The following is a 23,461-nucleotide window of genomic DNA, read 5'->3' on the forward strand; positions in this document are numbered from 1 at the left end:
ATGCTTATAGCAGCTTTATTCATAATAACCCAAATTGGAAGCAACCCAAATGTCTGTCATCAGTAGAATTGGTAACAATGAAATACTGTTCAGCACTTTTTAAGCAGTGATCTGATACATGCTACAGCATAGATAAATCTTGTTGATATCATGGAAAGTGGAAAAGGTTGTACATGAAAGAATGCATGCAGCATGGCTATATCTAAAATTCAAGAGGCTAAAGTAATTTAGAATGACAAATCTAAAAATTTGTTGCCCATGGAGTATGTGATTGACATAAGAGAGCCATGAAAGAATTTCTAGAATGATGGAAACTTTCCATATTTTGACTGGTGTGTTGGTTAGATGAGTTGTATACATTTGTTAAAACTCAACCAATTGTGCACTTTAGATCTGTTCATTTCACGATAAAGTTTCCTTCAATTTAAGAAAGATAAAAGATTGGTGTCCTACCAAATTTTATAATTTCTTTCTATGAATTCTTTCTGTTTTAAAGAATTCCTTTGTTTCGTAATAAAAGCTATTGATATGTTAGCTGCACTAGAGTGACTCTCCACAGGCCCGATCCCAGTACGATTTGGAGAGAGGATACATGTGTCTTGGAGGGATGAAAATTAGAAATATGTTGAGAGATTGGGTTTCTGGAAAAAGAGTTTAGAGACAGAACTCAAAGCTCAGGGAAGCTAGGCCGGCCTGAGGGAGGCAGAGAAGAAAGGCATTTGGAACTCTCTTGCTACTTGCAGATCCTAGGGTAGTATTCTTGTAACTTGTGTCATTTCTGCTTTTGGGGTTTCCTCAATCACCATTGTTTCTCCCAGGTTTCTCTGCCTCATCATTTATTATGAGCCTTTCGGCTTTCCGAGGCCCTGGTTCCTTACCAAAATTGCACTGGGATTGGGTCTGAAAATTGGGTCTGACCAATTGCTTGTCTACTTGACATAGGTATTAGAACACATTTCCAATTTTCCCTAAGTACTAACAAAACATTTTGAGGGAAAAAATGGCAAAATAGATTAGTATACTTATTTGACTTTTCAGAATTCCTTTTAATAGGTAGGTAGATATCAGTCTACTTAGAAATAACTAAGAAAAGAAAGAAATAGTGACTAATGAAACATGCAGATAGCTTTATCAATTTGTCAAATCCACAGGATATAAAGAATTGGGGAACTAATTTCTGACTGGATTTGAAGAAATAATTTTAAAATAGGTAGAATATTTGTTATTTTGTGACCTGTCATTACTTGCTTCCTTTCAAATGATTGATTACTATATGAAGAATAATCAAAATGCAAATGAATATATGCAATAGAAAGCAAGTCAGCAATTGGCAGGGTAGGAAGGAGGGATTTCAAAGGGGCATGAGGCAACTTTCGAGCATGATGAATATGTTAATTATTGGATGTGGTGGTGGTTGTGATGGTTTCATGGGTATTTGCATATGCCCATGGTACATATGAAATATCCACAGCTTACTGTATCAATTATAGCTCAATAAACTTTTTACATTAAAAAAAAGGTAAGGGAAGTAAAATAAGCTTTTCTTTAAATCATTTCTTTAGAGTATTGAATATGCTTTGCTTTGCTCATTTGATTTTAATTTATGCAACAGCCACACTGTCTTAAGTGAACATTTCTAGAGATATAAATGTATTGCTTTCTTGTGGACTAACCAAATGCATTCTTTTGTTCAAAGATGGGTGGAACAAGACCCTAAGGAAATTCTGATGTCTGTCTATGAGTGTATAGAGAAAACATGTGAGAAACTTGAACAACTCAATATTGACATTTCCAACATAAAAGGTATTTTTAATAGAATATTTTTCTCCATGGTATGATTATCTCAATAAAATCTATTAATTAATTCATTTCATTTATTCGGTGCATAATTGAGTACCTATCCAGTGCCAAGCAGGTCCCTGTTCTCATGAAGCTTTTATTTGTGGGGGGAGGGAGGTTTTGACATCAACAATAAGAGCAAATACAAGCTAATTTCAATATTGATAAGTTCCATGCAGAAAATGAAACTGTTCTATGGTAGGGTGTGCCTAGAGAGGCTTTCTTTAGATTGCATGGCCAGAGAAGGCCTCTTTGAGGAGATGACACTGTTACCGAGGTCTCAAAGGCCAAAAGGGGCCAGCCATGCAACTATTTGGGGGAAGAGTAGTTGAGGAAAAGGAAGCAGCACATGCAAACGTCCTGAGGTAGGAATAAGCTTGTGGCACATTGCTGGATCAAAAAGAAAGCCAGAATGTCAAAAGTGGAGTAAAAGATGGGTGAGGGGTGAGGGTGGGTATATAGGTAAGAGGTTTCAATAGCAGTTGAAACCAGTCCGTAGGCCGACACTCTGTCCACTGAACCAAACCGGCTAGGGCTTGGATGTTATTCTTAGGATCACAGAGAGCCATGAAAAGGTTTCAAGGGATGACAGGATCTGACTTGCGGTTTAAAGACAACTTCCTGACTGCTCTGTGAAGCCGTGTGGAGAGTGGATAGTAGAGGCCTACGTTGGATACAGGGAGACCACAGTAGAGCTTGCTGTGGAAGTTTTGAGAGAAAGGATGATGGCAATGAGGGTGGGGAGAACGGGCCAGAACTTCTTGATGGATTGGCTGTCAGAGTAGTAAAGAGAGGATGGGGAAGATGGGTCAAAGATGATGCTTGGGTTTTTGCTAGAGCTTTTAGATAGATAGGGATGCCATTTCCTGAGGAGAAAGACTAGAATGAGGAGCAATAGGAGGGAGGGGAGGTTGTTTGAAATAAAAACACTTTGCTTGTAAAATCTCCCTAAAAATAATGGTTTGAGTGTATTAGGCTATTACAGATCTCTTTAATTCCTAGTAGTTTTAATAGAAAAACTACCTGTTTGGCTTTGCATCATTTATACAGTGAGAACAAAAATAACCCAGTCATCCAAAATTGAGAAAGTAGTGTAAAGGGTAGAGCATAATGTGGTAATCGCCATATCTTTGTAGTTTAAACTTTTCAAGTTCATCATCCAAGGGCTGTTTTTTTCTTCATCAACTCAAGGTGGATGAAACCATCAATTGGTGATGGCAGTGTCTTGAGATTCACATTATCATTCTTGGCACTGAGATTTACCAGCTTTCCTGAGATGAAACTTTGATTTTTTTTCAGACTTTCCCTTATTGGTATATTTTTAAAACTCACTAAAAAAGACAAACATAATCAAACCATTCATTCAGCAAACCTATGGAGTGCCTACTGTGTGCTGGGTGTGCTAGGGAAACAATGGAACACAAATAGTGTTGTGCAGCTAACCGTCAAGTGGAGGAAACATGTGAATCCAATAATCAATAATTATAAATTAATGGAAAGTTGTAACAATAAGATAGTTATGTCTGTTATTGTAGACTATTAAAGAGAAACAAACACCCTAGTGTAGATTTGCTATTTTGTTAAAATATATTTTAATGATTTCAGAGAGAAAGGGAGAGGGACAGAGAAATGGAAACATCAGTGAAGAGAGAGAATCATTGATCGGCTGCCTCCTGCACGCCTCACACTGGGAAGGAGCCCACAACCAGGCATATGCCCTAACTGGGACCTCCTGGTTCATAGGTCGATGCTCAACCACTGAGCCATGCTGGCCAGGTGACATTTTTTTAATATCTTACCCTCATTTTATCCCTCTAAGTGGCAGTGTTTCAGACTTTTTGGAGTTGGATTCATTAAGTTTCAGATGAGTTGTGCATCGAAGTGATTGTTGGTCATTTCCTTGAATTGTTCTCACAGCTTTCATAGTCTAAACAGGGCGAACATATAAGAGGCATTCAGCAGCACACTCTGATGTCAAAACATTCAAAGTCACCTAGGTGGCCATGCATTGGATACAGATTCCAGGGCGATTGGCCATGGTTTTGACAACATTGTACCTCCTTTAAAGGTAAGGTAGGCAACTTATTGGCCCCCTGTTTTTTGTTTTTATTATTATTTATTTTGTTGATCCTCACTTGAGGATATTTTCCCATTAAATTTTAGAGAGAGAAAAGGAGGAAGACAGATAGAAAAACATCGTTGTGAGAGAAATACAGTGATTGGTTGCTTCCTGCATGCACCCTGACCAGGGCCAGTGATCGAGCCTGCACCCTAGGTACATGCCCTTGACTGGAATCATACCTGCAACCCTTCAGTCTGCAGGCCGACACTCTATCCACTGAGCCAAATCAGCTAGGTCTTCCTGGCCTTCTGTACCCACTCAGGTACCATTCCCTTTTCTCTTGTTTGTGGTGTATGTGAAAATGACATACAACTCCAATCCAAGTGACTTGTCTTTCACTTGCAGTAACTGATCTGGAAGAACACTGAACATGCTTCTATCTGCTCTACACTCCTGTCTGGCCAGTGAGAAACCCATAGCTGAGCCAAAGTGACCCAGCACTTTGTTCTCAGCACTATCAGCCTATGGCCAAGGAAGAGAATGTCCCACAAGCCCCTCCATACCAAGCCAGTTATGCTCAATGCCCCACCCCCACCCCTGCCAGATAATTTATTAATTGGCTCTGCCAAGGACCAAGCTTTTGCTTGCCTATATAGAACAGTACATCACAGAATGCTAATGCTATAGGATCTTCGGTTACTAAGACCTAGCTGCAAATGAGGGAAAGGGACTTATTGCAGGTCATGTGGCTGTGCAGTGGTTAGATGACATTAAATCACAGCTCCCCTGTCTCACGGTCCCATGCTTTCTTTCCTGAGCCACACTGATAACCTCACAAACTTTGTTTTATTTTTTAAATATATTTTTATTTCAGAGAGGAAGGAAGAGAGAGAAACATCAATGATGAAAATCATTGATCAGCTGCCTTCTGCATGCCCCCTACTGGGGATTGAGCCCACAACCTGGGCATGTGCCCTGATCAGGAATCGAACCGTGACCGCCTGGTTCACAGGTCAACTCTCAACCACTGAGCCACGCTGGCTGGGTATGAGAAGCTATTTCACTGGACTTTGTAAGAAAAACAATTTCACTTGGCACAAAGGAATTAAGATAGAGGGAAAAGGAGTGGTCAGGGAGGAACCTGTGACCAACGAATCAAATGGAAATAGCTCCAGATTACATTCTGAATCCTAGTTAGAATGAGCCAATAAAGGTAATATGAGGGACACAGAATAGTGACTTATGGATTGTGGCTAAGGGAGCAGCCAGCCTGTAGTGGGGAGCAGTGGGAGATTTTAGTAGACCATGAATTCATTCCTAGCCACCATTGTAAAGTTGTCACATTCACAGTAGTACGCTTTAGCCACCTGTGACTGAGGTCCCACTGAGGTCTCTAGCCTCTGTTGTGCCCATAGTACTATCAGGGAATTCATTCCTCCTTTTCCTAGTCCCCATTCTCTGTAACTCTTAATCCACTCGCCTCAATAATGATGATGATGAATAGTAGCAGTAAGTAACATTTATTGAGTGCTTACTATGTGCCAGGCACTGTTTTAACATGCAAATCCTGTAAAGTGGGAACTGTTATGCCCATTTAACAGAAGATAAAACAGACCCAGGGTCCCCCTGCTAGGAAGCAGAGGAATTAGAATTTCAACCCGAGCATTCTGGCTTCAGAGCCTGAGCTCTACTGAATAGTGCCCCAAACTTGTGATACAGCTTTTTCTAGGTCCCATTTGAGCAAATAACCGTAGCCTTCTGCCCTACTTGAGGCTCCTCCCTCCACCTGTGTATTAATCTCATCCCCTCCTGTCATTAAGAGGATCAGAACTATGTCCCATTGATTCCCAGCCTTGCTCCTCCTGCTCCCCATTCTCCTTTCTCTCTTATTTAAAATATATTTTTATTGATTTCAGAGAGGAAGGGAGAGGGAGAGATAGAAACATCAATGATGAGAGAGAATCATTCGTTGCCTCCTGCATGTCCCATGCCCCCTACTGGGGATAGAGCCCACAACCCAGGCATGTGCCCTTGACTGGAATCGAACCTGGGAGTCTTCAGTCCGCAGGCCAATGCTCTATCCACTGAGCCAAACCAGCTAGGGCCGTTCTCCTTTCTCTTAAGTCTTGTAAACATTTGTGCTTTCTAGTTTTTTTTAAAAAAACACCCCAAATCTCTTCCTTCCTTGGAGTAGACTCTCATTCATCTTTGTCCCTTTAGAAAAGGTTCAATAAAGTAAATCATTGGATAAAGATTATTTAGAACAGGGAGCCGCTGGTCCCCCTCAGCTCTGTGTTGTTCAGAATGTTCCTATTGTGTTTTATTCTGGATGGACAATTTGAGTAATACAGATCATTGTATGTTCCTGGAAGAGGAGGAATATTCCATATAGAGGTAGGGCAGTGTAAGGAAATTGGGTTGTTTAGACTAGACGGGAAGAGAAGATTTGAGGGACAAAGTAGCTGCTTCAAGTATGAAAGAACGACATGGAAGAAAGATTAACCTAATTCTGTATATCTCCAAAGAATATTGCTAAGACCTAAAAGTGGAAGCTACAAAGAAAATGATTTGATTTTTTAATAGCAAAGCTATGCAGTAGACATATTCTGCCTGGAGAAGAGGTAGTATCTTGTCACTAGACGTGCTGTCTGAATGGTCACATGATAGGTGATTCTATAAATTGCCTTTAAGGTCTGTCCTTATCTTAAATTCTGGAAGAGCTTGGTACATATAATACACACACACACACACACACACACACACATATATATATACACACACACACAGTGGGGCCTTGACTTACGAGTTTAATTCGTTCCAAGACCGAGCTCGTTAAGGAGCTCGTTAACTCAAATTACTTTGTCAACTCAATGCAAAAAATCGGCTGAGAGACAGCTGGTATCTCAAAAAACTCGTTAGTCGGGACACTCGTAAGTCAAGGCCCCACTGTATATATATTTAGCCCAGTGAGTTCAACCTGGGCTGTACAGTAGAATCACCTGGGAAATTTTAAGAAAAAATATTAATGCTCAGATTCCCCCCTAGGTCAGTTAAATCAGAGTGTTTGGGCCAGGGTCTGAGCATTGGTATTTTTTAAAAGCTTTGCAGCCGATTCCAATGTACAATCAAATCTGAGAACCTCTGATTTAGCTGAATTGAAAAAGATGGTATGGATTTGTATTTTACTTATAGTAACTTACTGTAATTATAGCACTTGAGTTGTAACTATAGGTCAGTATAATGTAAATGCCATTTCATAGTGTATTTATGCTGATTAAAATTCATATAGCCCATATTATATTATTAAAAGACAGAAATAAAAATGAATTACAAACTAACCATAATGTGCATTTGCCCAGCATGAGGGATCTTATCTGTGGCTATTTTCTTAAAATGTAGGTGTGTGTACACACACACGCACACGGAAATTTCTTGTACCAGTTAGTAAATAAACGAATGAGGTGATTGTTGGTCTCCTTAGAATAATAAATTGGGTATTGTAAATTTGGAAAGGTACTGCATTCCCTTTTTAAGGCAACCTGGAAGCCTTTCATTTGGATATTGATCTGGGGTTCATGTCATCTTGTGCTGGGAATGAAGCAGGAAGCAGTCTGTAGCAATAAAAAGAAACACTTGACATTGGGTGTTCACTTTTCCTGGGGCCACTTAAAGAAAATAAATTCAGTACCACTACAAATGTTCCAGATATTTTTGTTGTTGTTGTTCCAGATATTTTTTTAATTGTTATGTTTAGTTGTGGCTGTAAAAAGAGAGAGAGAGAGAGAGAGAGAGAGAGAGAGAGAGAGAGAGAGAATGATTCTAAAGTTGTTTTCTTCTTGTTTAATTTCTGTTCCCTTCTGTTTAACTTTCTCTTTAAAGCTATTGGTGTCAGTAACCAGAGGGAAACCACTGTAGTCTGGGACAAGATAACTGGAGAGCCTCTCTACAATGCTGTAGGTAAGCTGTTGTGCATGGATGTCAAATGCAAGGCCTTTCTCCACTTGCAAATGTTGTCATACTAAACTATCTGGCTAAAAAAAAGCATGTGGTCATGATTCCTATAATTGGATGGGATGGGCAGAAGAGTCCTCTAAGAAAATTATTGTGAGATATATACACCATTTTTAGCTATTTATTCACATCTTGAATTAACTCTTTCCCCATTTTCTGATTATTTGTATTATACAAATGGGTTGATGTTGCCAGGACTGTTTTATAATCCCTGCTGTTTCTGACACCTAAAAGACATCTCCACTCCTTCTCCTTCCCTAAAACATCAAAATTACAAGTGTTCATAGTTATATCCCTATAAAGCATTTGTGTACTTGGGTCTTCCCACCTAGAGGAATTTCAATAGATTTTTCTGAGGTTATGAAAATCAAAATTTTAGCTCACTTTGCTACAAACTAGGCTATTTCAGTAGGAGTTCAAAAACTCAAATCTCAAGTAATCATTAGATATCACATCTCATTAAATGTAAATGACCATGAGTATATTTTGTCATCACTCTTAGCACATGACAATGGAGCACTGAATGATTATGTCACTTGCTAAAAGGAAAATTTCTTTCTAAATATATAATCACTAAAAGGCATCATTCTGTCACAAATAGCAAAGCACACTTTTTGTCAATCAAATACCAAGGTGTGGGGTGGGGAATGGAGGCAAAAATTGTCAGAGATGGGATGATTTCTAGAGTGAGCTATTTTTACTTTACAGTGACTTTAGTAATATAGTTACTTTAGCATTAATTGGAAGAAAGTGATAAAAAATATACTAAAAAGTTGCCTTGTGAAGAGTCGCATGAATCCTTTGGAAATAATTTTTTTATTAAAAAGTAAGGCATTTAACATTATTGTGTTATAAGAAAGCATTTAGTATGTCTTCTGTGTTTATGATTTTTTAAAAAGACTCAAAAACTCTCCAAGAATTGCAGCTAAAGATCCTATTACTCAAAAGTACATCTTTTACATCTTTATTTTGTCCTTATTCTCATTCAGAATATAAGTAAAGCAGGATATTACCATTTCAATGGCTAGTACCTAAGAGAGTATTTTTTCACAGATCAAGTTTAGACAACTTCTTGAACTAGTTAGGGTTTTTCTTTTTTTGTTCTCCTAGTGAAAGGAAGTGGCTACTCAAAGGAGCCAGAATGTTCCTGTTAAACTCTAAACTTGAATTGTAAAAGTGCAACTTTGGACTTTGAGTTGTCATTTTTAAATAATGCAACTAGGTTAGTTGAAGTTATGCTTATAGTGAAGGATTTCCAGTAAATATTTTACCAGAAAAACTTCCTGTTTGTGATGTGCTTGTTTACTCATTTCCTTGTCTTCTACCTGTGTCCCTCTGCACCCCTCCCCCATTCTCTGTGCTTTAGAGGATTAATTCCAACCATACCTATGGAATATGAAGATCTTTTTCTCTATATTGAACCAAATGCATGTTTTGAGGACTTTTTGCATGTTTAGTACTATCCTGGGTATGTTACACAGGACAGGACTTATTGGCTGTTTTTGTAAGCACTTTAGAATCTAGTTTTGAAAGAGACTAACAAAATTAGGGAATAGTTGATATATTGTGTATTGCTAAGTTGAAGAGGAATTAGAGCAAGTACAGGTTAGTATGGATTTTGAATTTTTGGCATCTCTTGGGGGAAGGATGAACTCCATTTTAGGCCTGGATGAATGTATTGGGTTACATTAGGAAAAGGGAGAATTGAAGGATAGTGTAAACAAGCTATGAAGGTGAAAATATGTATATTTATTTCACCAAAGAGTGAAGACACTCATCAAATTTGAGCCTAGAGTGGCTTATTTAAGCGTTTTAATAGAACTAGCAGTGATAATAATGTTCAATAAGTGCTAACTGCTATTACTGTTGATTAGGGATTGTGCTAAACACTTTACCCATATTATTTAATCTCGGTGTTCCTGAAATAGATTTTACTAGCCTCATTTTCTAAATTAATTATGGAAAAGCTATATAACTTATCCAATGCTGTGTAGCTATAAGTAGAGGTAAAGCCAGTTTGAAGATAAACCTCTCTAACCCCAAAGCCTGTGTTCTAATTTTGATAGATAGGGATTGATGAAGATAGAGCCTGAAAACCATGCCCTGGGCAACATGGGGCAAAATGGGACAAAAGTGGTGGAATGGGTTATTTCAAATGCACCTGTCTGCTGAGAACATCTAGAGAAGTGGAACCAAAGAAAACCCCCAAAAACCCAATTATCTGAAGGACTGGATGGCTACCAAGGCAGTGAGGAATTGTGGGACCAATATCCAGGGGAGAAGGAAAGCCCAGAGAGATGGGCCTGGCATTTGATGTCCCTAGAGATAACTGTCAATTCAGAAAGGAATATCTGAGGGCTAAGCAGCATTGTCATAGGTTATGAAGACAGAGAGACAAAGGATGGAGTCAGAAGCTGCCAGTGGTGGGGTAAATATTGGTAAGATCACAAACTTTTGATTGGGACTGTGGAGGGTCAATCCTAGGAGTAAAGTGAACTGAAAATAAACCACAATCTTCACAGAAATTGAAGCCCAGATTCAGATAACTTTAAACCCTGATTAGATTAAGATGTTTTGAGGTTGCTAATGCTCCTCATCTAACTTCTTTTCAGAGTGTTCATATACAATTTCTAGTTTTCTATAAAAGAATAGTCAAGCTTACAAAACAACACATGACTAAAAACAGAGGCAAGTGACATTAGAAACAGACCCATAGGAAATCCTGATATTGGAGTTACCAGGCTTTAAAATAATTGTGATTACCTGGCTGGTGTGGTTCAGTGGATTGAGCCTCATCCCAGGCACCAAGAGGTTACCATTTTGATTTTTGGTCAGGGCACACGCCCGGGTTTCAGCTTGATCCCCAGTAGGGGCCGTGCAGGAGGCTACCAATCATGTTTCTCTTTCGTTGATGTTTCTAGCTCTCCCTCTCTATTCCTTTCTCTCTAAAAAATCAAAACATTTTTTAAAGTAAAATAATCGTGATCAGCATGTTCAAGCAATTCATTGACAAGATGGATGACCTTAGCAAAAAATTAGAAATTTAAAAGTGGAAATTCTAGATAGTAGTGAACCATAAGAGGGATCAGAAGTAAACAGATAGACAAAGGTTTAGAAAATACAGAAGAAGAAAAAACTAAGAGAAATATGGAATAATGCAAGAAGGTTCAATGCATTTGTAATTGGAGTCCCAGAAGAAATGGAAGAGAGATATTAAAGTTTCTGAAAAGAGATGAAAGATATCAAGTCACAGATTCAAGCAGCACTTTGATCCCCAGGGGAAGATGAATACAGAAAGCCATACATAAACATATGCTGAGACCTAAAGATAAAATGACAAATTTTAAAGTAAGCAGAAGTAGGAGAATTTCCAGGTACTGTTAGTTGGACATGAAATATACTTGCTGAAGAAACTGAAGACTGAGAAAGGTTATTTGTTTTTGCTTGCAATAAAGGTGTGTTTGTATACTGACATCTTTTATATCAGATACAATGATAGGCATATAAAAAAGTTCAAATGGGTCCATTGAGGCATGGATGGCCCATGTTAGTAGTTTTTTTTTTTTTTTTTTAAATATATTTTATTGATTTTTTACAGAGAGGAAGGGAGAGAGATAGAGAGTTAGAAACATCGATGAGAGAGAAACATCGATCAGCTGCCTCCTGCACATCTCCCACTGGGGATGTGCCCGCAACCCAGGTACATGCCCTTGACCAGAATCGAACCTGGGACCTTTCAGTCCGCAGGCCGACGCTCTATCCACTGAGCCAAACCGGTTTCGGCCATGTTAGTAGTTTTGTATACTTTTAGAACTTGTGTGTTAATTTTCTGACCATGGTAAACATTGGTGTGGTATCTAACATGAAGAAGTGTCACTTTGCATCACTGCTTCCAGTCACCATGCCATGATGCAACCGTTTACTATTATGGCCTCACAGGTAGATTGTAGGAGCTTTGTGGCCTGGGATCTAAATCAGGCCTTTCGCTGCTCTCATCTGTCTTCACTTATCCTTGTCCCTCTGGTACTTTTCTCTCTCCCTCTAAGCATTATTCTTTCATCAATATTCTTTTCCAAAGAGTCCCCACCAACCCACTCCCTGCTATTTTTCTAGGCCCTTTTCTTCTAAAATCAACTTTATAGTGGTCTATATACCTTGGTATCTAAATATTATTGACAGAAGGTTTGGGTTTATATATACACCACAGGCTAAACTGATAAAGACAAAACTACCCAATTGATTCCAGTGTAGAGTGGGGGAAGTCTGGAAACAATGAAATGTAGTGTGTTAATATGCACATTTCACTGATGCCACCAGTGAAATGTTCTGGCCTAACTAGGATAGAACATAGTAAGGACTAATATTCAGGGAGGCAAGAGCCATTGATTTAAGACCTTCCATGTATTAAAGAGAACCATCAACAAAAATATTTGTCTCTGAAATAATTTTCCTTATTTAAATTGTATTGTGAACAATTTTTCCTAAGATGTTGGATTCAAAGTTCCCTATGACACACAACTTTTTAGGCAGAGTGTGCAATTTTAAACATTGCTCATCCTTTTTGCCTTTTTAAATTTTTACATATTGGCTAACCCTGGGCCAATTATTAAACCTGTGTAATCATCTATTGAGATCAGAAAGAACCTTGAGCTTATTTTTTTAGTCTTTTCTGGACTGAGTTATGTTTCAAAGTATCAGCACGAAAGAAAACCATAGATGGCAAACAACTAAAACTCCTAAGTACGCTTGGCCTTAAACAACAAAAGTGTGGTTTTATTTTGTTTTGCAGAATTTTTACTTTTGTAAAATCTAGAATAGCCAGCTTTATCAAGATCCACCTATTTTTCATTATTTCAAGTCTTTTATGACAGTTCATTGAATGCCTTATGTCTCCTTCAATTCTGGGTGAAGGAATACTGCCATATTTTGCAATGACTGAATTCTTTAACTCTGGGCAGTTTACATTTAAAGTAACTGAATTAAAATAATACTGAATATAAACTGTAATTGGAAAATAAAATTTAGTCCATTGGGCGTGGCTCTGGTTGAGTGTCAACCTATGAACCAGGAGGTCATGGCTTGATTTCCGGTCATAGCAAATGCCCAGGTTGCAGGTGAGGTTTAATTCTGGATTCAGACTCTGGGTTCAAATGGTGACTTTTCCACTCACTACCATTCTGTGCCTGTTTCCTCGGGAGCTAAACTAGAGAAATTAAAAGTGTTTATAATAGGTTTGAAGTAAAGATCAGTGCCTTAGTACATGTAGGGTATGTAAAACAGTGTGGCTGACTAGATGGCCACTCATCTGAATTGGCTGATAGCTTTTCTAATTCAGGAATGCCAGATGAAAAGATTGATTTATACATGACAGGTGTCAGGGGAAATGCAGAGCCTACCTGGGGTCACACACTTGTCTCAGTCATTGGCATTTATACACCTAACACTGAAATAGGTTTCAGCCCCCCACATTCTGGCATATACATAGATGTATTTTAATTCATCCCCTCCCCCAATCCATTTGAAACTTTGGCCTCACCTGATTTCTGAAAAATGTAATCAGGGACAGTCATCAGTATAATCTCTTCTTTGCAAATGACCTTTTACCCAGCTTAATTAATAGCTTACCTTTTGGCAAGTGGTAACACATAGCAAATAAATCTGGTTTACTATTGTGTCTCTTGTGGGGGAAACTCAATAACCCTTTGTGTAGCTGTTAGCAATCCTTGCTTAGGGTGTGTTCCATAACCTGGATCCTCCCATATTCATCTCACTTCCTGTCAGGCCACTAGCTCCTCATAACAAACCATGTCAGAGGAGATGTATTATTTGCCTTTGCTTCTAGTCAACAAAATAATTTAGATTATCTCTAGTGTATTTTTTTCCGTTAGGTACTTTTCCTTTCTACTGTTATGGCTAACTCAAAATAACACAAATTTCTAAATATTCTCAAAATAACTTTTTCCTTCGTGCTGTTACTACATCACTAAACTAACCCTGGTCCATGGGCACTGAGGCAACTGCATTTCTCTTCACTCTTAAAACTCTTAAAACTTTGTTTTTCAGCACAAACCAAATTTATCAGATATACTGGAAGTGGCTTTATTTGATATAAATGAAAGTTTCAGATCATCCAAGTTTTTTTTTTTATTACTTTGATGGTCTGAACCATTTAAATCCAATTTACTTGGTCTAAAGCAGTGGTTCTCAACCTTCCTAATGCTGTGACCCTTTAATACAGTTCCTCATGTGGTGACCTCCAATTTCATTGTTACAAATTGAACATAATTAAAGCATAGTGATTAATCACAAAAACAATATGTAATTATATGTGTTTTCCGATGGTCTTAGGCGACCGCTGTGAAAGGGTCGTTCGACCCCCAAAGGATTCGCGACCCGCAGGTTGAGAACCGCTGGTCTAAAGGGAAATGGCCTCTAGAAGCAGTGTGTATAATATTCCAGACCCCCTAGTGTCTATTTTTCTTATTTTCAAAAAAATCACTTTGGAACTTGGCTATTTCCTGTTCCCTCTGAACATGCTGTTTCTTTTTGTGGTGATGGCCTTCACCTCCTGCCACTGTAGCAGGGAAGTGCTTTCTTGGGGACCTGCCTTCCCAAAGGGGCCCCTTCATCCCTTCCTGTGGATGGTCCCCACACAGATCATGACACTTCCTGAGCATCCCTTCCTAACATTCCCTGTGGGTGTGCTCGCTCACTATATCACGCAGCCTTTCCCTTTCAGTGGTTGGGTGAGCAGCCAGTAACCAACTGAGCCACTTTTCCAACTAGGTCACAAATATGTGGCCAGGTAGGAAAGAGTCATCCTGAGCAAAATACAGGTCTACACCTGGTCTTGTTCCGATGGAAATGCCATTGAACCAGAGACTCTGACTAGACTGCTTTTGTTCACCTTCTACCCCATGTCTCTTCTTTTTCTGCACTCACATGTGTAGAAAAACGTTCATTCTGATGAACTTGCCCAAGTGAATGAGCTACCATTCCTTAAGTGGTCAACAAGAGAACACAGACTTTGAATCTGGCCATCTCTAGCATGAATTGCCATTATTTCTCCTAATGCTCCAGCCGCTCCAGTTTCTCCTGGCCCTTCAGATCCAGTTGCCGTTGTTCCCTCTGGCTCTTCAGTTCCAGCTGCTGGCCCTTCCTCAGGTATTGGTGCACTGGCTGTTGCTCACTTCCCGGCCTTCCAACTCAGGCATACTGGGGGAAATTGACCACTGCCGCTGGACCTGGATCTGGCACTTCTTCTGATCATTCTCAGAAATTACCTCCACAAGGGGCTTAGACTTCCAGCTTGGGGTCTTCTCTTCGGCTTTGGGTCCTTTACTCTGCAAATCTAATTCTGCCATCTTAGCTTCTTTAATGAGTTCTAATTTTTGTGTGTTCTTAATTTAATTAATTTTGAGCATTTGTGAATTGCTTGGTAGTATACCGGCCACTGACATTTTCTTTTCTCTTTGGCAGTCTTACTAATTCATTGTATGTATTCTAATTGTCTTAAGCTTGTGGGCCATAAAAAACACACAAAGGAAATATTTGGCCAGCCCTCTGTGATCATGGAATAATGGAACGAGAGGGATTTTAGAGAGCATCTAGTTCAACTGCCTTATTTTATATTTAGGAAATCCAGGTCACATAGCTTCTTGGTGGCAAAGCCAGAAGACATAGAACTTTGATCTCCTGATTTCACACCCAGTGTTTTGACTCTTTGAAGGTGGGGGGACAGGGAGTACATTCTGTGGATACTTCAAGCTTTCAAATGTAAAGTGCCCAGTTACTTAAGTGTTCCTTGTCAAGGAGCACCAGAGTCACAGAGCCACTGGGACTCAGGGAATTGCCTGATCATCATTACCTGTCTTAGTTTTGTTTTTTAATAAATGACTGAAACAAATCCAGTATGCTAAAGAACATGCCCTAGAGAAGAGGTTCTCAAGTTCTAGTATAATACTGAAGAACATGGGATGTGGTTTTTTAAAAATATATTTTTATTGATTTCAGAGAGGAAGGGACAGGGAGAGAGAGATAGAAACATCAATGATGAGAGAATCATTGATCAGCTGCCTCCTGCATGCCTCCTACTGGGGACCGAGCCTGAAACCGGGCTTGTGCCCAGATCGGGAATTGAACCATAACCTCCTGGTTCATAGGTTGATGCTCAACCACTGAACCACACTGGCCGGGCGAACCTGGGATGTTTATAACAAAAGTAGAAACACTCAGGCCTTCTTTGCCTAGACCTGCAACCAGAATCCTGCAAGGTGGGGCCTCATATGTGTGATTTCCAAGTTTTCCAGGTGGTTCTGGTGTGCTTTCTGAGTCTAGCAGTGTTTCTTAAAAGAAGTATATTTCTGTGCCCCCTTCCCAGACCTATTATCCTAGAATTTCTGGGTATTGGGGTCATCTTTAAGCTCCCTAGTGATTGTTATATCCATTAAAATATAGAAGAATGCTGATCTAGAAGTCTTTGAATCATTCAACAAAAGGCCCAGAGCAATGGCTTTCATTTCTCTTGTTCATTTCCCTTGGCAAGAAATATATTTTGCATCATGATTCAGCAAACCCACAGAACTAAAACGAAAGTTTCACAAGTCAATACTTATCCTACCAAGTTCAGTGAGCTCTGATATTTTCAACTCTAATCCATCCTATTTCATTATTTAAAGTAGGTCATCCAAACTCATTAAATTGCTTTTAAACCCCTAACCCACTGTAGCTTAAAAAACTGAGGGTCAAGGTATTAATTCTAACTCACAGATTTAATACTTTTCCCTCAAATTGCTCTACTTTTCCCAATTACTCCTGTTGAGCCATTAATACCTGCTTGCCCCATGAGGAAAATCCACTTTTGTCACAGTCATACAATACTTCTACTGTGTAAAAAGTGGACTGCCCTTGTTCCCTGGCACATGGGACATCTTGCCAACTCCATGCTGCTGCTGCTAATGGCTGTATTAATCACAGTGCAAGTAATAGAAAACTCAGCCACACTAAAAGAAAAAAAAAACTTAATTATTTTGCTCAGGGAACCAGCAATCCAAGGGTAGCTTAGTTCAGGTGCTGATTTATTCCAGACTCAGTCACCTGGATCCCCATAAGTCTCTTCCTGGGATGGCTCCAGATGTGGCCGATTAAATTCTCTCTTCGTGTGGGCTGCCGGCCCCAGCCACACACTGCCAATCTGAGCTCAGAAGAGGGACTCCTGCATACTGAGCACAAATCTCAGTTGGGCTGATTAGACCACATGCTCTCTCCTGAACCAACCACTGGGGTCAGGACAGATAACTGGAGCTGAAGGTGGGGTAGAATCTCAGGCAAACCACATGGCTGAGGATGAGAGAAGGGTGATTGCCTAAAGAGAATTGGAGATACTTCTCCCAGAAGCAAGATGAATGGACGCTGGGCAGCAAATGCAGATGTCATCTGTAGGCCGTGCATGTCCATGGTTTCCTGTTTGCCTCCCGTTTCCTTGGTTGTGATGAGCCTTTTCTTGATGTATTTCATACCTGTGGAAACCAGTAGAGTGTCCTGAAGTTCCTGGTTTAAATCTCATGTACAGTAGCCACTGTCAAAATCTAGCACAGACAGCACTCAAGGGAAATGACAGTTTAAGTCATTAGAAATAATTGATTAAAATTCACTACCGGAATTTCACTGGTTTTTAAATGAAGAGAAGGAAGGAATATAGTCACAGGTGACCCAAACTAGACAATAACTGTCAGAATTCGAAGGTGTAGTGGACCAGCCTGTATAATCTTCCCTTGTGTCCTTTAAATAGACTATGGGAGTAATCTGAGCACAATAAGTACCTAAAAATACCTAGTAACCACTAACACATTAAAAGTTAATAAAAGTTAAGTACAAAACTTAAATCTCTCAAATCTCAGCTGATCCTATTGGTTACCTTTCACAATTGCTGTATGTACCATTTAATGCTTTCTCTTTCTCAAGCCTTTTGTCATGAAGCAGAACAGAAATGCTTTCTAATAGGAGATCAGAAAGTGAACAATAGTTATTTAGTTAAAAATAATGTTGTTCTGTTAAAATGGAGATTTTTTTTTTTTTTTTACAATCCAGCATGGACAAAGAATGGTGAAATAATTATCTTAATGATTCCAGGTTCTTGTCTACTTTGAAAGAATTTAATGTAAATAAGAATTTCATACATAAGAGAATGAACCTTATTTTTCCCTCGATAATAGTATCAGGTTCTCTACTTTGTAACAAATTGTTCCGAAGTTTTCAAACATACGTGCTTTATACACGGTATGGTGATCCTGGGCCGTGCATTCTGCCTTGGCAGCTAGCCTGCTTAGCATTTAGATGTTCTCTGCACTCATGTATGCTTAGAGAATCTATATCCAAAACATTTTTGGTTTTTTATTCTATAAAATGGATACAAAATAAGCAAAGAGCACCCTAAGGTTTGTATTTTTCTCCTAACTGGGTTTGTGATTTTGCATAATTAAATTCTCCCTCTTAAATTTATCCTCTAACAATATGCCCATTCATTTCTAATTTTCTAATTTCTGTCTTTTGAAAGCTATAGCATTTTAATTGCTTATGGAAACTAATCAGTCTCCTATCCTTGACAGTGATTAAGAACTGATTTGTTTTTAATGAAGTTTTTCATGTATATTAATTTTTTTATCTATAGTGTGGCTTGATCTAAGAACCCAGTCTACCGTTGAGAATCTTAGTAAAAGAATTCCAGGAAATAACTTTCTCAAGGTAAGAGATCTCTTCAAAAGTATACTATAAGAATGCTCATTTAAAAATGAGAGATTTCGCCAGAAGGACTATTTGGGCCTTACATCTGACTGCACCATAGTTATTTGACACAATTTATAGAGTATTGCTCTGCAGATAAATGAGGACAAATCAAGTCATTTCTGTCTTCCTTGCCCTGTGATTGATTGGAGCAATGATATTCCAAGATTGGTTGGCTGGAGGGGATTATAAAGTACCCCTGTGGTTTAAGCCATATTACCCAGGGGGTGCTTCCTGTCATTGAACCCTGCCTTTCAAATCCATCCCTCTTGTTTTCTACTATCCATCAAAGAAAGTTCTGGGCGCTTTTGAGTGTTTAGGCATCTGGATTCAGAGAGAAAAAGTAGAAGACCATTTTATTGACCTCTTTTTTTATTGATTTTAGAGAGAGAAATTGATTTTAAGGGAGGGAGGGAAGAGAGAGAGAGAGAGAGAGAGAGAGAGAGAGAGAGAGAGAGAGAAAGAGAAACATCTATGTGAGAAAGAAACATTGATGGCCTCCTGTACATGCCCGAACCGGTAATCAAACCCGGCACCTTTTGGTGTACTGGACAAAGCTCCAACCAACTGAACCACACTGGCCAGGGCCATTTTATTGACCTTTTTTTAAGCTAAATATTTTTTAATTGATTTTTAGAGAGAAAGGAAGGGAGAGGAATAGAGCAATAGAAACATCGATAGGCTGCCTCCTGCATACCCCTTATTGGGGATTAAGCACAAAACCCAGGCATGTGCCCTGACAGGGAATCAAACTGGTGACCTCTTGGTTCATGGGTCGTATCTCAATCACTGAGCCACACCAGCTGGGCTATTGACCCCTTTATTGAACACTTCCACTCTCTTCATATGAATATGGCTAATAAAAAATTGCCTAGTTTCCAGTCCTTATGTTGATCTCTCTTCAGGTAACTGAAGGGAGAGAGAATTTTTGAAACAGGCAATTTGTTAGCAAGGTCAAGATCAAATTCCCCTAGTATTCAAAAGGAAGTTCTGTTTTTTATTTATCCCCTTTATATTTTTCCTTATGACAACTTCCTGTGGTTCTTGGTTTTGAAACTGATGTTCGAATCCTATTAATTACAGGATGCATGGAACGGACTGACAGCTCTCAGGGGGTGGCGGGGGGGGGGGGGACCGGATTAAAGAAGATGAAGGGATTAGAGAAAGAACATATGCATAGCCCATAGACACAGATCACAGTGTGGTAATGGCCAGAGGGAAAGGCGGGTGAGGGAAAGATGGGTGGAGGTGGGCAAAGAGAGGGGAAATGGGGATATCTGTAATAGTGTCAACAATAAAAATAAAAGTTTTTAAAAATTCTATTAATTACAGCAGTTTAACAAACCATTCTCTGCCCCCACCCACCCAAATAACTTCTGGCTACTCCTGAATATACCCTTACCATTTTCTATTTTGTTCTCTTTCTCACCCTGTCCAATCTTCACCCTTATATCCAGCTACATTTTGCTCCCAGGGATGCATGTTTTTCTCTCTAATGCTATTTTAGGCAATTTTTACACTTTCTACCTATGTAATGAAAATGAGATAATGCATAGTACCTGCACACCCCTTATTGGTTTTAGTTTTGTGGGAGAATAATCCCATAAATTATTTCTTTTCATAATGTTTGATCATTTATCTATTTTTTTCTAAGGAAGCTAGAAGCCCTAAGTTAGGATTCTTAACTTACAGGTTGCATTAAAGTATTAAATCCTTTGATTTGAATTTCCTTACCAAACATACCCATAGGAGATAAGAAGGAAAAAATATCACTTTTTGTAGTTGGGTGATGAATGAGAAGACCTGGATGGGGAGGGAAAAGATAGTTGGCATTATTTTGATGTGTGTATTTTCTTAACCACTAATAAAAATTTTGGTATTTAATATGCAAACAAAAATAAGAGTTGGACGTGATCCATTCTCAAGATTAAGCCATATGTGTTTTATTATTACACTTTAACCTTTATTGGAGTCACCCTCCCTTTGTTTAATTTATTCGCTAATCTAGGCAACTACTTCCTTCCATAGAGCAGCTCTGTTTTGCTTTAATCTGTGTGTCTTTGAGCTCTACTTTATTCTCCACTAATTTTATACTCTATTATTTGAATATGAATGTGTGTAAATATATATTTATAATATACAAATATATACATAAGCATAATATGAAGTCCTGTGTTTTAGAACAAATTTTTCTGGTTTTGGTAATTAGTTTATAATTTGATATACAGTACCCTATGATATACAGTACCCTATGATTACCAATAGATTAAAGATCACTTTCAAGGAATATAAAATAAAAAGCAGAGCTTTGGACTAGGTTAATACTAAGTCATCACAAAAGTCTAGATTACAGGGTGTCGTATTATTTCATTTTTTCTTTACCTTGCTACGTGGATGCTCTTTGAACTGCAAATGTATCACTCTGACCTTTGTTCATGAGTATGCTTTCCTGTGCCATAACACCATGCATGGAGTTGCCTATTTAGGGCAACTGAATATTTTGTGATTTGTGGGGGTTTTGGGTTTGGTGTTTTGTTTCATTTTATTTTAAACTGTTATGGATTTAATTTGCAATTCTTTTAGTCCAAGACAGGCCTTCCACTTAGCACTTACTTCAGTGCTGTGAAAGTTCGTTGGCTTCTCGACAATGTGAAAGAAGTTCAAAGGGCTGTTGAAGAAGATAGAGCTCTTTTTGGGACTATTGATTCATGGCTCATTTGGGTATGTTTAAATAGATGCATGTATGGAAAAAATTTTAAAGACCTTTTTTTTAAACTGCCTTGCCTACTATCTGTTTTCTCCTAAGAGTTCAAACTTTTCTGTTGTCAGCATTATTCAGAAAAGTCACTGAAGAAATAGCAAAACATTTCAGCCTTCATTCAAGAGGCATTTTTGCCTACTTCATCTCCCGCCCCCCCCTTGCGTTATATCAGTAAAAATGGAGGATGATTACCCAAACATCTCATCTGTTATCTTTAGAATAAGTAATTTAGGTAATTAGTAATCAGTAATTTAGGTATCCTTTTTCTCTTGTCTATCATAAAGTTTTCCACTAGGCACTTCTTAGAAGAAATAATTATTTAACATAATATAACGCCTATGTCTGGGATTTGTCCAGGCCCTGGTCAGGGCTTCTGCAGGAGGCAACCCATCAATGTGATTCTCTCACATCAATGTTTCTCTCTGTCTTTTATCATTTGCTTTCAACGTTACACAGCTGTCTGTCTTTTATTTAAGTAAGTGGTAATATGAAAAATCATAGTGGAAATTTCTGATATATAATCTTTTTGCCTAAGCTGAACATGGATAAATAGAAGCTAACATTACAAACATTTTCCAGATATATCTTTAAAGTACATGATCTCTCTCTCTCGTTCTCTCTCATTTTTATTATTATAAGTATTTTCAAATATACCATAAAGTAGAAGGAATAGTATAACAAACCTCTACAACAGTAAGCCAGCTATGGCCAGTCTTGTTTCAATTATATTCACATATTCTTTCCCCCACAGGTAATTGTAAAATAATTGTAAAGTAAATCCCAGACATACAATTTTATTTGTAAATACTTCAGTATTCCCTAGCCAGTTTGTTCAGTGTATAGAACATTGGCCTGGGGACTGAAGGGTCCCGGGTTCGATTCCAGTCAAGGGCACATACCTTGGTTGCAAGCTCCTCCGCAGTCCAGGCCCTGGTCAGGGCTTCTGCAGGAGGCAACCCATCAATGTGATTCTCTCACATCAATGTTTCTCTCTGTCTTTCCCCTCTCTCCTCCACTCTCCCGAAAAATCAATGGAAAAATATCCCCGGGTGAGGATTAACACAAAAAAATAAATAAAAATTCAGTATATTTTTAATCCTCCTGAAGATATTTTTCCTCCATTGACTTTAGACAGACTGGGAGGGAGGGGGAGAGACAGAGAGAGAGAAAAACATCCCCCACACGCCCCCCAATTGGGGCCAGGGATCGAACCTGCCACCAAGCTACGTTCCCTTGGCTAGAATTGAAACCCAGACCCTTGAGTCCAAGGGCTGATGCTCCAACTACTGAGCCAAACCAGCTAGGGCCACTTCAGTATTTTTCAATGTTCAGGGAGCTTCAAGGGAATATTGTCCTTATTCATACTAGCCAGATCCTCACAGCTGGTCTTGAAAACCACTACACTGTTCGAAAGATCACTTTACACACACACACACACACACACACACACACCCTGTGTTAGCAGGATATGCTTTGTGCTCATGGCCAGCAGTTTTCACATGTGTCAGTCACAGTTGAAATAGTTCTGACAGTTTGACAATGGCCTGGAAGCAGAGTAAGGCACAATTTGGGAACTGGGAACTGCAGGGCACTTAAGGAAGCATATCCCCCACCGTGATGTCTTTCTCCACTTTTATTCTTTTCTTTCTCTTTTTATTTATTTATTTATTTTTGGGGGGGGCGTTAATCCTCACTCGACATTTTTCCATTACTTTTTAGAGAGAGTGGAAAGGAGGGGGAGAGACACATCAGTTGGTTGCTTCCTGCATGTGCCCCCACCAGGGCCAGAGATCAAGCCTGCAACTGCAATCAAACCAGAGACACTTCAGTCCGGGGGCTGACACTCTAACCACTGAGCCAGCCAAACTGGCTAGAGTCTATTATTCCTTTTTTAAAAATATATTTTTATTGATTTGGGAGAGGGAGAGAGAAAAGCATCAATGATGAGAGAGAACCATTAATTGACTGCCTCCTGCATGCCCCCACTGGGGATCGAGCCCCCAACC

At 39.0% G+C, this 23,461-nt stretch overlaps 1 protein-coding gene across 4 annotated transcripts in view; it reads left to right on the top strand.

Annotated features, from left to right (window-relative positions):
- GK (glycerol kinase) overlaps positions 1-23,461 on the top strand; it is a gene marked incomplete at its 3' end in the record, with an annotated part of 71,639 nt that overhangs the window by 12,290 nt on the left and 35,888 nt on the right. For 3 of the 4 annotated variants that reach the window (XM_081115402.1, XM_081115401.1, XM_081115400.1), the window contains exons 3-6: positions 1,697-1,803; positions 7,781-7,858; positions 18,582-18,655; positions 21,278-21,415. In XM_081115402.1, the coding sequence (XP_080971528.1) occupies positions 1,697-1,803; positions 7,781-7,858; positions 18,582-18,655; positions 21,278-21,415 (397 nt within the window). Of the gene's footprint in view, positions 1-1,696; positions 1,804-7,780; positions 7,859-14,992; positions 15,077-18,581; positions 18,656-21,277; positions 21,416-23,461 lie in introns of all 4 variants that reach the window. The other variant, XM_081115403.1, reaches the window with a different exon arrangement.

Source organism: Myotis nattereri, assembly GCF_964212035.1.
Source record: "Myotis nattereri genome assembly, chromosome: X".
In the NCBI taxonomy this organism is placed as follows: Eukaryota; Metazoa; Chordata; class Mammalia; order Chiroptera; family Vespertilionidae; genus Myotis; species Myotis nattereri.